We start from the raw sequence: 17,166 nt of genomic DNA, 5'->3' as shown, positions 1-17,166 counted from the left end.
CAGGTTTGTAGGAACCTTGGAACCAGATGCTGTTCTGAGGCGTTCAGGATACTGAAGCATGACACCAGTACCCAGATTGTTTACTCAGTTGCTGGTTTCTTATTTTCCATGTGGTGTACCCGTAGGATTTTTATAAAAACTCTCCAATAAGCGTTAGATGTCTTCACAGTGGAAAAGCAACCATCTTGTTTTTAAACAGCCGGGATTAATATCCTCCCGTGGTTGTCTCCGATAGTTTTAAATTTAGTCTTGTCATTTTGATTAGACCAAAGTGAGTTTATCCACTGGCACCACAGTCATGCTACAGGGAAATGGGAATTTGTTAGCTTACTTCCACAATCTTTGTAAAAACTCTCTCGTTTAGAAGTAACCTGTAGTTTTGGGGAATTCCAGTGTCAGGTCTAAATTATCTGTTGTATGGTAAGAACGTTGGTCATCCTTTTTATGAATTCTTTTTATCTAACTTACTTATTTATTTATTCGCACTATGCACTTTCCAAAGGTGAACCCTTGTTTCCAGCCTAACATAACCCTCTGTGATTTTCGTCTCTTACGTCACTTTGCTGTGGCCCAATTCAGGATTGTAGGCCTTTTCAAACGGTGTGTAGAATTTTCTTATTCTTCATGTGCGCCAACAATGTACATACTATGTATTTTGTATCTCTTTTAATAGTATGTAACTGTCTTTTGATGCAATTTTTAAATGTATTTGCATGTATTGTGATTGCACTTTTGAGGTCATACTGACCGAAATAAATGTAATGTAATGTAATGTATGTATACTTGTAAAGTGCACTGTTACCTCGTTACGTGGTGTCCTGGCGCTGTATACCGCTGGGGAACCCGTCATAAAGTGTAATGAACGAACATGTATTCTTAAGCTGATGCTGACATCAATTATCTGAATTAATATCTAGTGATTAGTGAAGGTAAGTGATGAATAGTAAATCCTTCGAGGAAATAAATGGTGAAATGAGACTGTGAATGAGCTAGTGACTGCAGGAGAGCGAGAAGAGGTTTGAATCAAGGATGTAGGCAATTGTCAAGAGAATTTGCCTCAAAGTGCTGCAAGGGTGTTTGTGAATGAGAAGCACACCTAGCAGACTCACTGATTTCTTTTAATATTAATTTTGCATTTGGTGGTGATTTGGATCTATTTTTATTAGTTTAGGCTTGCTAAGTTGCTCCTGGCATTTTGGCTATCGAATAGTTGAGAGTAGTTAGTATAGTTGTTTGGTTAAAAAAGTATTGTTTTTGTATATTTAAGGAGGAATGTGTTTGGTATCTTAGTCTGAATGTTGCAGATGTGTACGTCTGGATGTGCAGACCTATTGGACGGGGATGACTGTGGAATGTGATGAGGTGATTAGGTGGTGTTGGAATGGGTGAGGTGGATTGGATAACAAAGTTTGAGACAGTGGATGATTGCTGGTTAATACCAGTGGTGTGATTATCACCTGTTTTCTTGTCGTTCTTATGTTACATTATACTTAAAAGCACTGAAGAAGTTAACACAGAGGTCAACGATTAGTCTATACCCTACAATAGAAAAAATAACTACTTGAAGTGCCCCTGCGATACATTATGGGACGTTGCTGCTGCTAGAAGGCTTAAACTAGCAACTGCAGAATGCATATGTATATCTGAGCATCATTTCCCGCTTAATTTATTTGAAGTGGCAAATGGACCGTCCTATGGGCATGTTATCTTTACAAAGAAGTTTTTAGTAAAGTAAATGCATTCATGTAAAACGTGGTCCGAGATTTTTCTCATGCAATGCCCGGATAGAAGTTCACTTTCTAAAGAGGAGAACATGGTTAATAATGGACAAAAACACATATCCCTTTAATTAAAATAGAGTTTATTATTAGCTTTTCTTTTAATATAAACATGACAGGAAAACAACCCGATGCCCGTTACATTGTTTCAGTTATCCAAGAACGGTTACTGAAGGCTCCACAGATTAGGAGCCGTGAGGCTTCCGTACTTTACATACACACTTCTTAAATGTAAAATAGCTGGAAAGAAAGTGATCAACAAAAGAAGAGGGCTTCCAAAAGACAAATTAGTTGATCCAACACCACGTTTGAAACTTTCGGGGTTGACATGAAGGATTAACAGCATTTGTATTCAAAAAGGCATTTGTAATATTTGGCGCCAATTAGTAATGTTTATGCTTTGATTTCGATCACTTTAGTCAAAGGGGATGCTTCAAAGGATGCACGTGTTAAAGTTGTGTAGAGGATGGAGGTACGTCAGTTGTAAAACAGGCAGAGCTTTAGTTAAGAAACATTGCAATGCACCAAATCTAATGGGAAAACCAGAACACTACTTCCAAGTAAAAGAGGGTCGGCCTGTAGTTGTCAGTATGTCCTTTAAGCCTCTACACATCACCAACAAGGAGTTACCTTTGCAGCATGCCTCTGAACAAAGGTGATTTAACTAGTAACATAAACGTAGCTTTTGTTAATACTAAATGTAAGGCAATACGAGATAAACAGCAGCTCACACTTCTGGGTTTGAACAGTTTTAGCTGATTGATTAAATCACATTTTCCATGACTGGTTTCATTTGAAGGACCATTAGTCAGAAAGCAGCGTTTTAGAAAGTACCCCCGTACATCCTCCTCCCGTGTCACATCAACCCCCTATGGTACAGCCATCTGTCGCATTACGACCAATGATAACTGAGGTAAAGGGTCTTTCTTTAGAGACTCATGCAGGAAAATACCTGCCATTAAGTAAGAGTCAAACTCGCTTTCACTAGAAATTTAAAAGGCACCATGCCTTCTTCCACTGCTAAAAAAAACATACTGGACGTCACTGACTTAAATCTTCTGCCAGTTTACTCATGTCTGAGCTCTGTTCTCTGGTGCAGAATTCCATCTTCAAGCAAACATAATTATGTATCAAGGAAAGCTTCAAGTGGCTCAGTGCCGTAGTCTCGAATATTCGGAATGCACTGCACTATGAAACCCTAGCAAACAGACCAGGTAACCATTCAAGACTGGATGCGTGGAACATTACATTGCAGTTTCTGGCAGGGTATTGCAGGGAGGCATTATAAAAACTCAGCCATGTTCATCACAAGAATGACACAACCATGTGTGTGTTTCAATGCAGCGGTCGCTGAGAGTCGCAGTAACCGTTCACTTGAGAGCGCCTTATAAAGCATACAGGGTGCAGCTCTCTCAAAGCAGTAGCACGAGCAGCACCATTGTATCCCTTCAGAAATACCAAATGGACCCTATAGGAAAATGCACAAGCAATACTAGCAATCAAATGTCTTGCCACTCTTTCCCATTAATCAAAATCCATCATGGAGAAACATTTTCATTGAGTGCCGTTCGGAATCCGGCGCAACGCTGCAACTAGAGCACCGGCTTCATTTAGCAGCTTTATTAGTAGTCTTTGAAAGGACAGGCGAGAACACACCCAACTGTTTTTAAGGGAAAAAAATATCAAGTATTTCAATTTTACACTTTATCAGGTTCAACGTGGCTTACTATACGGACGAGCCTCATACCTTAATGTTAGAACTGCACAGACTCGTTGCATGCAGTAAAATTAAAAATAAATTAAAACAAAGATAAAAACTGAAGAGACAAAATGGATGAAGAGGAAAGAAAAATAGAACTACAATCACATGATTAGTGTTTTAGGTCCTAAAATGTAAAACTATTACATATTAAAAACTCACATAGTTCACATCTATATGCCTACACAGTAAGCAAACATCCGAAGGAGGTCATGGGGTAGATTAAAGAGCGTAGATTTTTTTAAAAATAAATTATTTTGCAGTTCTGGAAACGTTAAGGACGAGAAATTGAGGCTGTAATACAGGTTCTTTATTTGCCCCGACAAAGCGTGCTCCTTCGGACCAGCGGTCTGTAGGCCAGGTCTCCTTATTTTTTCCATTGCCCCCTTCTCTTGCTGGAAGACACCGTGACAGCTGGCTGGTTGTGTGATGCAGGAGGTGGCAGTGTTCTTTAGTTAGATCAGAGTGCTACCCCTGTAGTTGCGGACCTCTATTCAGGAGATGATGGCATTAGAGCGGCGAATGCCCACTAAGTTATCAGCGCTGAATGATCTTCTCATAGCAACTTTAGATAAGTCTTTGTATTTATCTTCACAAAGCCTGGAGATAGCCTGTAATCGATTAAAAATAGAAAAGCATTAAAACAATGCATAACAAGAACATTGGTAAACCAGCATCAAGGCAGACCTTCATATGTAATGGCTTCACTTAATGAGCTCTTTGATTATTTCTTACACTCCGTAGACAACATTTGCACAATTCAGACCAATAACATACAACAGTAGGTCCAAGATGAAGAAAAAGTGAAGGACCACTAATCAACTTTTGGGAGTTGTAGATCATCTGCAGACCTTCCTCGGTTCGTCACAGGCTACAGTAAGTTCTGTGCCTATTACAATCTGAACATGAAAACTGTGGGTTGTTTTTTTTAACAAGCACTGGCAAAGCCAATAATCTTGCTTTTAAAAGGGGACCACAGAGCTAACTGGCTTTGTCAAAGTTTGTTTGCATTAGCAAAAAGAAGAAAAAAAATCCAAAATAAAAATGAAAAATTAGTTCCTTCATGACAGAAGTGGAAACATACAGCACATCCAACCAAAAGGATGATAAGGAAGCTATGTCCAGTGGCAGAGCAAAAACAAGAATTTGCATTGGTGCATTTGATCCAAATTTCAGTGTACAATTTGTGATCTTAAATATTCATTACCGTCCAGCTAGGTGAAATGTGCATCTCTGAACAGGCAAGTACACAACTGAAAGCAATTGTTTTTTTTAAAGATGACTAAATTAAGGAGCACAGATCAACTCGCAATGGTTCAGTGTATTCAAGAAGTAGCTTCAGACTACTAACAAAAGAACACTTACAACTACTGGTAATTTTAAATTAACCTCTGTGAATCTATTCTCCTCCAAAAAATATGAATAGTGTATGCCAGTTTCTAATCTTAAAATAAAGCATGTTTTCTGATGTATATCGTATGCCACAAATAGCCTCCTTCAAAAGGTGGTCTAAAATACTATGCATTCTTAACATTTTCACTTAAAGTCAAATAGCCAGTCCAATCCATTCATAGCTTTATTCGATTGATGATTCAAACAATCATAAAAGCGGATAAAAACATACAGATATCACATAAAAATTGTTTTTAAAAGAGATCATGATATAAGTCGAGCTATAAAACAGCTGTTAGTTCATACAATCATTAAAAGGGACAAACATATGTAGAGATCAAAGAAACGTCCATTGTGATATACTTAGCCTTTTCCTTAGATGAACAACTTTTTTTTCAAAAACATTGATACTCTCCAGATCGAGGAGAAGTTCTAGTTATCTAGATATTGTAAAACAATAAGCGTCGGGAAGCACGGTCTGATCCCCAGAGTTTTTAAAATTGGGACAATCCATGTCTTTCTTAAATCGCTATAAAATTCACAGAATAAAACTACATGAATGGTGAGTTGACCCGAAACGTTATCATATGGGCACAAATTCAGTTCCCGGTCCCAGTCGTGCATTTTTGGAAACCATCTAAATCTAAATCGTGTCAATAAAAACCTGCCATAAATTCCAGGTACAACAGTTAAGTATGGTTGGATGGTAAAAGAAGTTAAAATCATTTGATTTTGCTGTACACTGGGCTTGACAATCTCGCCAGACAATCTTAACGAGTCCAGCAATAGAAGCCCCTCTTTCTTTAGGTCTATTCCATTTACAAATTACATGATATTTGGTTCGGTGAAGTATTCCAGATAGCCAAGATCCTTCATAAAATCTCGAACGTACCTTAACCATGGGATTTTTAAAGCCCCTTCCATTCTTAAACAATCTGTTAGGATATCCCTATTTAATAAGGGCTCCACTGTTGACCAGATCTTGTGCCGTAGTAAAACTGGCTCCACTTTTATTAGGTCAGAGATATAGGGTATGCCCAGTTCGGCGTGACAGGCGTATTTGGGAGAGCTACTCGGAACCGACATTTTTTTTTGTTGCTCCTTCCTTGTGAAATATTGTGCTGTCAGGCAGCTGAGAGGGGGTACCTCGTTTGTGGTCACCCGTTTTTATAAATGAATGTATTGTGTACCTGTGGGTTTTAAAATCGGCACTTTTAATTTACATTTCTATCCCTAACTCTTAACATACCTGAGTGTGGGGGCTTCTTTGCGCCTGCTGGGTACCTCCTGAATTTCACTCTCCTTGACTGGTCGGGCCGTCCGTGCGAGCGGTCACGCCATTTTGGAGTCAGCGTTCTAGTTGCTAGGGGCTGGAGGGCATTTAAACGGATGTTAGAGCGAGCGCGCAGCATTTGCTCCTTCCTTGTGAAATATTGTGCTGTCAGGCGGCTGAGAGGGGGTACCTCGTTTGTGGTCACCCGTTTTTATAAATGAATGTATTGTGTACCTGTGGGTTTTAAAATCGGCACTTTTAATTTACATTTCTATCCCTAACCCTCAACATACCTGAGTGTGGGGGCTTCTTTGCGCCTGCTGGGTACCTCCTGAATTTCACTCTCCTTGACTGGTCGGGCCGTCCGTGCGAGCGGTCACGCCATTTTGGAGTCAGCGTTCTAGTTGCTAGGGGCTGGAGGGCATTTAAACGGATGGTAGAGCGGGCGCGCCGAAGGCGCGCCGAAGGCAAGCCTGCCTGCACCCGTCCGCGCCAAGGACGCGCCTAGTGCCAGCCATGCTGCCCATTGTCGTGGGGAGGTGAACATCGTGATTGGCCATCAGTCGCTCTGCTATTCTAGGTCTGGACTTCATCGCCTTAATACGGTGGGTAAGGGGAGGGGGACTGTCAACTTTGAGGAATCGGCGCTGCCTTTGTCCGATTTCCAGCACACGGGTTTCCTCTCATGTGGGCTTTTAAATGTGAGATCAATACCTAAGCGTAAAGCTGAAATTGAAATGCTGGTAGAAACTCATGATTTTCAGGTGCTGTTTATGACAGAGACCTGGACTGTGAGGTTGACCTGGGCCCAGCATGTCCCCCTGGCTACAAGATTCTTCACAAACCAAGAGCTAAGGTAAGGGGGGTTGGGCTCATCTATAAGGATACTCTAAAAATTACTATGATAGATGTGGATAGGGTGCCAGGATTTGAACTTTTAGGCTTTAGCATTGAGGATGCCTCCACCCAGGTTTTAAATGGGAATATATGTTACAGACCCCCGGGGGCCTTTAGTCCTCAACAGCAGCAAATACTGCTAGAGACTTTTACCAATATGGCTGCTTCCCACCGCAAACTGGTGATTTTAGGGGACTTTAATTTATGGTTTAATGACCAGCTAGATGGGGGATGCGCCAATGTTCTGCAGTCCTGTGAAGGCCTTGGTCTCCTGCAGCAAGTATCCAAGGTCACTCATAATGGTGGACATATGTTGGACTTAATTTTTTCAGAGGCTAACTATGTGTCTTTGGGGGAGGTCCTACCTTTGATCTGGACAGATCACTTTTTAGTTACATTTTTCATGAATCATGTTAGGCAAGAGCCGCGCGCAACTGACTCAAGGGGTGAATTCATGAGCAGAGACTGGAGAACCCTGATACATAGAAAAGAGTTGGAACCATTGCTCTTGACTGAAGATTGCTTCTCCTCTGATCTGCGAGTGGAGGAGAATTACTCGATGCTTGGTGTTAAAATCATGTCGGTCTTGGACGTGCTTGCCCCTCTAAAAAAACATCGCAAGAGGGGCAGACCCTCATCCCCATGGTTCAATGATAACCTGAAAAATATGAAACATTATTGCAAGCATGCAGAACGGAAATGGAGGAACGGGTATAATGTGGAGGACAAATATACCTGGAAAAGTAAGATCAGGGAATATAAGAAAGCAATCAACATAGCCACAGCGGAATATTTCTCTTCCTTAATCCTTAGTGCTCCGAATAGCTCAAGAGGCATTTTTTATATCCTGAATAGTTTGACCAATCCAGATTGTGTTAAAAATTTAATTTCCTGTTCTCAAGAACTATGTGAGAGCCTAGCGGGATTCTTTCATAATAAAATTAAAAAGATCATCGACGATTTAGGCGTGGTCACCACTCAATTTGATAACAAGGGTGGGGTCTCCCATCAATCTGAGTTGGGAGAAGCCCTGAGGGAGGACACGGTTGAAACAGTACAGGAGGGGACAGGGGTTGGTCTAGAGGGGGATGGGGCTCACTCTTTATTTGAATTTCCGCCCCCTGATGCAGTGGAGTTTTATAGAATTTATAGATAGGGTCGTGGACTTGGGTCAGCGGACTCGATAATTCTCGCTTCGGTGCTTACTCTAATCAGGGGTTCCACTCGGCAACTCTGGGCATTAGCTTGCCTAATCTCCACAACGGCCCTATCCATTCCGGGGATGCCTGGCTCCACCTTGGGGACTCCCAGCAGGGACCATCCCACAGGGAAAGCCAGGACGGGTTCCCCAGAGTTATACAGCGCCAGGAAACCTACGGACGGGTAGCAGTGCGCTTTACAAGCTCAAATACATTTACATTTACATTTACATAGAATTGCAGAGAGGATTACTTCGGGTTCTCCTTTAGACCCGCTGCCCTGCAAAATCTGGAAGGAGTTTAAGGATGAATTATTTCCAACACTTCACCAGATTTGCAATCAGTCACTTATTACTGGTATTGTTCCATCTCAATGGAAGCAAGCAGTAGTGACACCCTTGTTAAACAAGCATTTGCAATGCAATAGGTCTCGCAGCATTAAAGTTTGAGTTATTGCCATTGTATATGACAATGTGTTGTATTACATTTTTTGCAAAGTCTGTGACAAGTGAGAGGTGGTGGTTGTAAGCAGGGTAGCGAAGAGAGGTCCATTGTTGAAGGCAGGGGAGAGGAGGTGGTTGGAAGCAGGGGAGATGAGGTGGTTGGAAGCAGAGGAGAGGGGCCGGTTGTTGTACACAGGGAAGGGGGTGGATGTACGCAGAGGAGAGGGGCCGATTATAAGCAGAGCAGGCAAGATAAGGTGGTTAGAAGCAGGGCTGGCGAGAGGGGTTGATTGTTGTAAGCAGGACAGGTGAGAGGATGTGGTTCAAAGCAGGGCAGCGGAAAGGGGCCGATTGTTGTAGGCAGGGGAGAGGAGGTGGTTGTAAGCATGGCAGGTGAAAGGGTCAACGTGTAAGCGGGGCAGGTGAGAGGGGAGATTGCTGTAAGCAGGGCAGGTGAGAGGGGCGGGATGCAGGAGGAACTGGTAATAAGGCCGGCTGTAAGCAGGGCAGTGGGGCCATTAGGGTCGGCGGTAGGTGAGCCGCTGGGTGGCAGAATAGGTTAACATAGGTGCTGGTAGCGGGGCAGGTGACACCTTGGAAGTACCCCCAATCCTTCCCTCCTCCCTGTGAGACACGCAGGCGCTGCACCTCACCCAGAACAGGACGCTGAGGGTCTTAAGCAGGGAGAGGCAGCCCCCCCTGGCCGGTCCACCATGGCTGGGCCCCCTCCGGACGGTCCTTCTGTCCGAGCCCCGCAGATGCTTCGATGGCCCTCCCTCCGGTGGGGCTTCCCTCCCCGAGTCCCAGCGCACTCCTTGCTCCCTCCCTCCCCGTCCTCCTCGAACCCTCCCTCCCCGTCCTCCTCCTTGCACTGTTACGCACCTGCAAAGTAATGTTTAAAAATGCAGAGTTTAGCCTACCAAGTGGACGATTGGGTAATATTCATTTAGGGAGTCTACAGAGAAAATGCGATGAGGCATTCACTGGATGAATTTGAATTCTATGACGCATCGACGTAAGGAAGTCCCTCTGTGTTAGAAAAGCATGACTGGCAATTATTAAGGACGCTATTTTGATTGCCTGTTTCGCACTGCTGTTACATTCCTATAATAAACTGTAAAACAAACTTTATTCACAAGCTTTCAGAACATTGTGAAAATAGATGTCATTTTTTTTTATTGAATGGTGAGGAACATGTAAAATAATAAATATATGTCCCGTCAGTCATTTGGGGGTTTCATATTTTGCACACGTCTTTAAGCATTTATCGGACAAACTTTGTGTATTTTTCCATGGGGATGAAGCCAATGCGTGTATTCTTCTGCAAACACTGAAACATATAATGTACCCTAAGCCTCTGTTGCTTACAAGGTCAGATATATTCAAACATAAACACACTTTAAAAAATCCAAAACACCCACCTGAATAAATTTGCTGCCATTACAGGACAAGCAAATGTGAAAGAAACAGAGGGACTTTGGCTAATTACTCCTTCTTTGAGGCCTCTTCAACGGTGTGCTGTCAACAGAACAACACTCACTCCCCCAACCCCTCTAACCTCTCAGAATCCATCCCTGTTAATCCCTGTTCGCACTAACCCCCACCTGCTTCGCACACTGCTCTGCTGACGTCACTCGTATGCCTCAGACTCAGAGCCGCCGGAGGGGCTGGGGCCACCAGAATGTCCCGTTCAAAGTAAGGCGAAGTTCTCTTGCCAAGAAAAGAGATGTCACCCCCTTCGGCTGTGGGTGACCTGAAGCCACTCCAAGCCCAGCCTGCCTCGAAGCTCCTCCGGCCATCAGGAGGTCACCATCCAGGGCACGGGTGAAGGCTTTGGACAAGAAATGTAGATTTCTGCGGAGAAGACGGCGCCGCCATTCAAAAACAAGAACTTGCGTGGGCGTCGGAGAGGGGGTGTGATGGAGCCAGCGACTGACAGCAGAAAGGGGAACCGTGAACATATGAGAAGCAGTGACTAACAGAGCGGCATCACAGGGAAATGCAACATTCATAAAATTAAGAACAAGCGCAATTGCTAGATGCCCTCATTGCATGTGTGACCACTTCAACCAGTTCTGTATCTTCAGCTAAAGGCATGTTGCATTCTGGGGCTTGTAGTTTCCGTTTTGAAAATTATAAGTATGGGGTTCAGAATTCACAGCATGCAAAGTAACACACATGACATTGGGCTCCTTGTCTGCCGTGAGAGCCATGTCTGAATGCATGGATCAGACAAAATGGTGCCATTGTAAAGGATACCTTGTTGGAAATAATACAGCTGCATGTGTCTCGAAATTGGAAAATGAAAAACCTCAACAAAGCAACATTTCTTCACAAATGCAGATGTTAATTCAAAGACCAAGCTGCCTCTGGCAATGAGTTAATTACTGCAACATTTATGACCTCTCCTCCTACTTGCGCCTGCCAAAAGCGAAACCGAGGACAGCACAGTTAGTGTACACACATCACATCAATAGGGCTGAGATTAACTAAGCAGCGTCACTTGCATGAGGCACCATTTTTTTCTTATGATACTGCTGTCTCATAAAAGGCACGCGCCCTATGTGAACTGCTGCAGCGTGTCACATGCAGTAAGTGGTAGGCAGACTCCTGCTCGAAGAACAATCACTGTCCGTTTGTATTGCAGGCAGAACGATGTTGGGGTAGAGAGCTGCAGACTTTGGAACTAGAGGCCCAGGTTTGAGCCGGCGTCTGCTCATCACCTGGTGATTTGGAGCAAATCACGTAAACCCACTGTATGTTAAACAAAATTCTGACCTTGTGTAATGTAATTCGGGGCTCATGTAAATCGCTCCAGTAGTTCACTTCATATAAAACTGCATAATAACGTTGTGGGAGTAGGAATCCAGAGAGGCAAACAGCAGATCAGTCTTCGTATGCACCCTTCAGTTTTAAGAATAAAGCGATGACATCACTCATCTACGAAACCGAAAGCAGCCGGGCTGCGAGTGAGGGCGGGGGCTGCCCGCGCATGCGAGCTCCGAGCCCCGGCGCCAAAGCTGAGTGCGGATCTGAAGTCCCGGGTCCCAGGAGGGGGCCCGGGTGAAGACCAGCGCTGCGGAGGGAGATCGAGGATCGAGACTGACCCACTGGCTGACGAGAGACAGACACGGAACACGCTAAAAGAGCCCGGTGAGTTTGGAGAGGGGGGGGGGGAGGGGATGTGTGCGCGTGTGTGTGCGTCTGTGTGTGTGTGCGTGCGTCTGTCTGTGTGTGTGTGTGTGTTGTGTGTGCCTGCGTGTGTGCCTGCCTGTGCCTGCCTGCGTGTTCATGTGTTGTGAACAGCCAGCCGGAATCAGAGCGCGTGACCTGATCCGATTCCGGCCGGCTGCGTGACAGTCTGTTGTCTCCTCTGCCTAGTCCTTTAAAGCGAAAAGGACTGAAATGATTACAAAAGATCGCTTTGCGACAGCAGGGGCTTTTGCCCCTGCAATCGCAGGCGCGACCTAAAAAGCCATCTTTGGATCCCAACTGTCCTAAGAACTACAGGCCCATATCCCTCTTGCCTTTCCCGGCAAAAATCGTGGAACGAGTAGTCAGTAGTACTCTCTCCAAGTTTCTTGAACAACATGGCTTACTGGAGGAGGTCCAGTTTGGTTTTAGACCAGCTCATGGTACAGAGACAGCCTTGGTGGCCGTAATGGACGAACTTAGAAGGCGGTCGGACAGAGGTCAATCGGCAGTACTTATTCTGCTTGACCTGTCGGCCGCCTTCGATACGGTGAACCACGGAATCATGTTGAGAAGGCTGAGGGAGATAGGGGTGACAGGGCTTACCATGAAATGGTTTCAGTCCTTTCTACAGGGTAGACAGCAAGCGGTGTCTCTTTCCCCCTTCCAATCTGCTTTTACCAATATTTTGCACGGTGTACCGCAGGGCTCGGCCATCAGCCCTATACTTTTAAACATTTATATGAAACCACTAATGACAGCAATCAGAAAACATAACATCAACATTATAAATTATGCTGATGACACCCAGTTGATTATTTCACTGGAGGGAGAACAATCTACCTCACTGGAAGGGTTTCATAGGTGTTTGCGGGACACAGCATTGTGGCTTAAAGAAAACTCGTTGCAATTTAATGGTGACAAAACGGAGGTGCTGTATTACACCGCGGAAAGAGTCCCTCGTGGGTTGCCTAGCAATTTTTGGCCTTTAGACACTTTGACCCCATTGGAACCTGTAAAGACAGTCCGTAATCTAGGCGTTATCTTTGACTGTCAGCTAACGCTAGAAGCGCAGGTGACAAAAATAGTGGGTTGTTGTCTGGCCATCATTAGGTCACTGAGGAAGATTTTTCCCCTGCTACCCTCCATGGCTCGCACAGTGATAGTGCGTAGTATTATTCTCAGTAAATTAGACTACTGCAACGCCCTATTGCTGGAAGCTCCCAACTTCCTATTGGATAGGTTACAGAGAATACAATCTATGGCAGCCAAATTGACCCTGGGTTGGCCTAGAAAGTCTTCTTCCTCACAGGCTTTAGAAGAACTACACTGGCTGCCGCTAAGGCAAAGAGTTCAATTTAAATCTCTCTGCCTGGTGTTTAAGGCCCTCAATGGGATGGGGTCGGTCTCCTTTAAAAAGAAATTTTCCTGGTATGTACCTATGAGAACCCTGCGCTCCTCAGGGGCAAAGCTGGTAAAAGTACCTAAATTTAGGAAGGTGGGATCAGGTGGCAGATTTTTTGAGGTGGCGGCAGCAAGGCTCTGGAATGCCCTGCCTCTGGAACTTAATGAGATTCTGCCGTTTAGGAAAAAGCTAAAAACACGGCTCTTCCCAAAGATTTAATTACATGTTGTAGTGTGGCCTCGTAGTGCATCTTTCTGAAAGGTTTAGCGCCAGGATGCCTGCAAGGTGACAGATGCGCTTTAGAAGTTCAATAATAAAATTCAATAAATAAGACAATAAAAACTTCAGAAACGCATTTTCCACTACTTGTATGGAATGTGTGTCTGTAAAACCCCAGAGCGTTGCCCCATACAAAACTATTGTAACGCTTTTCGCTTTTAACATCTGCAGGAACTCCACTTGAGGCCTTCTGCCTAGCTTTCGACTAAAATGAGTGAGCGCAGTAATAGTTCTTGAAAAAACTAATTTCTTGCCTAATATGGTCTGGGTCTAAGAATCATCCTGGACGAAGAGTATCCCCAGGTAAAAAAATCTCCTTGTAGGCTCTATTTTCTGTCCGTCTAGATACATGTGCCTACATCTCTGGCTGCCCCGACCACACCGCATTATAAAGGTCTTGGAAGTAATACCCTCAGGCCAAGATTGCTCATAAACCCATAGAAGACCCTTTACAGATCTACTTGTGTGCGCAACATTAAAACGGCATCGTCCACGTAAAGAAGGTCAGGTATGGGGCGCCCAGCTATCAGGGGGAAATCTTGATTATCTTAAAGCAGTGCATCACCCAGACCGTTAATGTAAAGATTGAAAAGAAAGGGGGCCAGCACACATCCTTGCCTGACCCCCTTCCTTTGGGAGACTGGGGCAGTGCATTTGCCCCCCCAGACCAAATCTAACTCGTGTCTGTGCATCATTATAAAAACATTGGAGAAAGTAAATGATTTGTGGGTCCACTCCCCTTTCCTTGAGGATCTCCCACAGCTTCGCATGTATTACTGAATCAAAAGCTGTGGTGAGGTCCACAAAGGCTAAAAACAGACGCTGCTTTTTTGCCCTTGAAGATTTTCCTACCAGAATTAGCAAGTTCAGAATCTGCTCTACGGTCGACAGCCCTTCGCAGAAGCCATATTGAAGGATAGAGAGGACTTTATTGTCTTCTGCCCAAACATGCAAACGTTCTAAGACTATACGCCCCACTACCTTTGTAATAGTATCCAACAGTGAGATGGGCCTCTAACATCCGGGATCCTGGCAGTTCCCCTTTTTGAAAATTGGCACTGTTGTTGAGGGGAAGGGGGCCGAGACACTGGTGTTAATAACCTGGGTTACCAGTGGACCCCATAAGGTCAGGTTAGACTTAAACGGATCAACTGGGACCCCGTCCGGCCCTGGCGTCTTTCCTCCCTTGCTCATAGATATTGGCCGATTCACCTCATCTAAAGAAAATTGGAGATTAGTCAGTCAAATAAGCTGTATTTGATTTCACTTTAAAAATCATAAAAGCATGCAATGAAATGCAGGTGTATACTGTCTTAGTGGAGGGACACCTGGCTGCCAGAATGACATCACAGACTTCGGGAGGAAGATCGAAAGCTGTCAACGGTCGCCGCTCAAACTCCACATGGAGGTGGAGGTTGGACAGGTTCGGGTGGAGGACTGTCCCCTGCTGCTGCGACAGAAGAACCTCCTGAAGAGGCAGTCGGATCGGGGGAACAATCGCCACGCTGAGTAGTTCAGGATACCAGTATCTTCGTGCCCAATCCGAAGCCACAAGGATGACTTGGGCCCGGTCGCACCGAATCTTTTTCAGCACTCTGGGCAGAAGTGGTTTGGGCGGAAAGGCGTACAATAGACCGCAACTTCACTCGAGACGAAAAGCGTCGCTGAGCAAGTGAAGCCTTGGAAATTCCAATGCACAGAACTGATGACATTGCGCGTTCTCTTCGGTGGCGAATAGATCTAACCAAGGCTTTCCCCACTGCTGAAAGAGACCCTGCGTCACGTCCGAGTTCAGACGCCACTCGTGATCCATCAAGCACCGGCGGCTGAGTTTGTCCGCACTGGCGTTCAAAGAACCTGCCAGGTGTTGAACCACTAAGGTTAATGCCTTGATGCTCCAGCCATGTCCAGAGGCGCAGAGCCTCCTGACATAGGGTCCAGGTCCCCACACCGCCCTGTTTGTTGCAATACCACATGGCAGTGGTGTTGTCCGTAAACACCTGCACTACACCTCCCCGGACAGAGGGAAGGAATGCCTTCAGTGTGAGTCGGATCGCCTGAACCCCCAAAAGGTTGATATGGAGCCGGAACTCCCCGGAGACCAGAGGCCTCTGATCTCTGCCTCTCCCAAGTGGCATTCCGATCCCAGGAGGGACACATCCGTCACCACTGTGTGCTCCGGTTGGGGAAGGGAGAGGGATCTGCCATTGACCCAATCGCTATTCGTGAGCCACCACTGCAATTGTCGTGCAGTGCCCTCCGAGATCTGGACATGATCGAACAAGTTGCCCTTATGCTGCGCCCACTGGAACTTCAGGTCCCACTGCAGAGCCCCCATATGCCATCTGGCATGTTGCACTAGCAGCATGCAGGAGGCCATCAGGCCCAGGAGCCGGAGGGTCATCCTGACGAAACCCGGGATAGAGGATGAAAGATCAGAATCATAGCCTGAATATCCCGGACTCGCTGCTCGAGAGGATAAACCTGAAACCGCATCGAATCCAGAACCGCTCCGATGAAGGGGAGCTTCTGAGAGGGACTCAAGGTGCGACTTCGGCACATTGATGGAGAACCCCAACAAATGCAGGAGGTCGGCCGTAGTCTGAAGGTGGGTGACAACTGCCTGGAGCGAGCCCGCCTTCAACCAGTTGTCGCGGTAGGGGAAGACTGACACCCCTGACCTGCGCAGGTGAGCTGCAACCACCGCCATCACTTTCGTGAACACCCGAGGGGCGCTGGTAAGGCCGAAGGGGAGCACGGCAAACTGAAAATGCTCCTGGCCTACCGTGAACCGCAGATAACGCCGGTGGGCCGGCAGGACGGGGATGTGAAAATATGCGTCCTGCAAGTCCACGCTACCATCCAGTCTCCAGGCCTGAGCCAGAGTCAACAGCTTGAACTTCTCCTTCCTGAGGAAGCGATTGATGTTCCTGAGGCCCAAGATGGGGAGCAGCTTTGTCCTTCTTGGGTACCAGAAAGTAGTGAGAATAACAACAAGGTCCTACTTCTGGCCCAGGAACGCGCTCGATGGCCCCCTTGGCCAAGAGGGCCATGACTTCCTGTTGGAGAAGCGCAAAGTGATCCCCCGACATGCGGTGGAACTGATGTGGCATGGCTGAGGGGGTAGATTCGAAGGGGAGGGAGTAACCCCTCCGGATGCGTTGCAGCACCCACCTGTCTGAAGTGACAGAACACTAGTGGGGGAGGTGATGTCGAATCTTGCCACCCTGGCGTGGTGTGCACCCGAAAGCTCGGACTAGTAAGGCTTTGAGGCAGATGCTGCTGGAGCAGAGATGGACTGATCCGCCCGCTAGCCCCATGCGCCGCCACGGGGGCCTCCACACCCAAGGCCGCGCTGAGTCTGGTTCTGCGCAGGCTACTGACTGAACGAGCGGGCAGGGGCCCCCCTTCCGTGGCCACTAAAGGAATGAAAGGTAGACATGGCCGGGCGTGTGGTGGAGAGACCCAAGGACTTGGCCATAGACCGAGAGTCCTTAAAACGCTCCAGCACACTGTCTGCCTTATCGCCAAACAGGCGAGTACCATCAA

The 17,166-nt window shown here is 45.9% G+C and overlaps 1 protein-coding gene across 1 annotated transcript in view; it reads right to left on the bottom strand.

Moving 5' to 3' along the window:
- Positions 1-1,844: 1,844 nt before the first annotated feature.
- Positions 1,845-17,166, bottom strand: part of CCNYL1 (cyclin Y like 1) — a 367,648-nt gene continuing 352,326 nt past the window's right edge. The window contains exon 10 of the mRNA XM_078680323.1: positions 1,845-4,148. Within this exon, the coding sequence (XP_078536449.1) occupies positions 4,032-4,148 (117 nt within the window). The 3' untranslated portion in view covers positions 1,845-4,031. The remainder of the gene's footprint in view (positions 4,149-17,166) is intronic.

The sequence above is a fragment of the Lissotriton helveticus genome, chromosome 3_1 (genome assembly GCF_964261635.1).
Source record: "Lissotriton helveticus chromosome 3_1, aLisHel1.1, whole genome shotgun sequence".
NCBI classification, from domain to species: Eukaryota; Metazoa; Chordata; class Amphibia; order Caudata; family Salamandridae; genus Lissotriton; species Lissotriton helveticus.
This window is presented reverse-complemented; position numbering and strand designations above follow the sequence as displayed.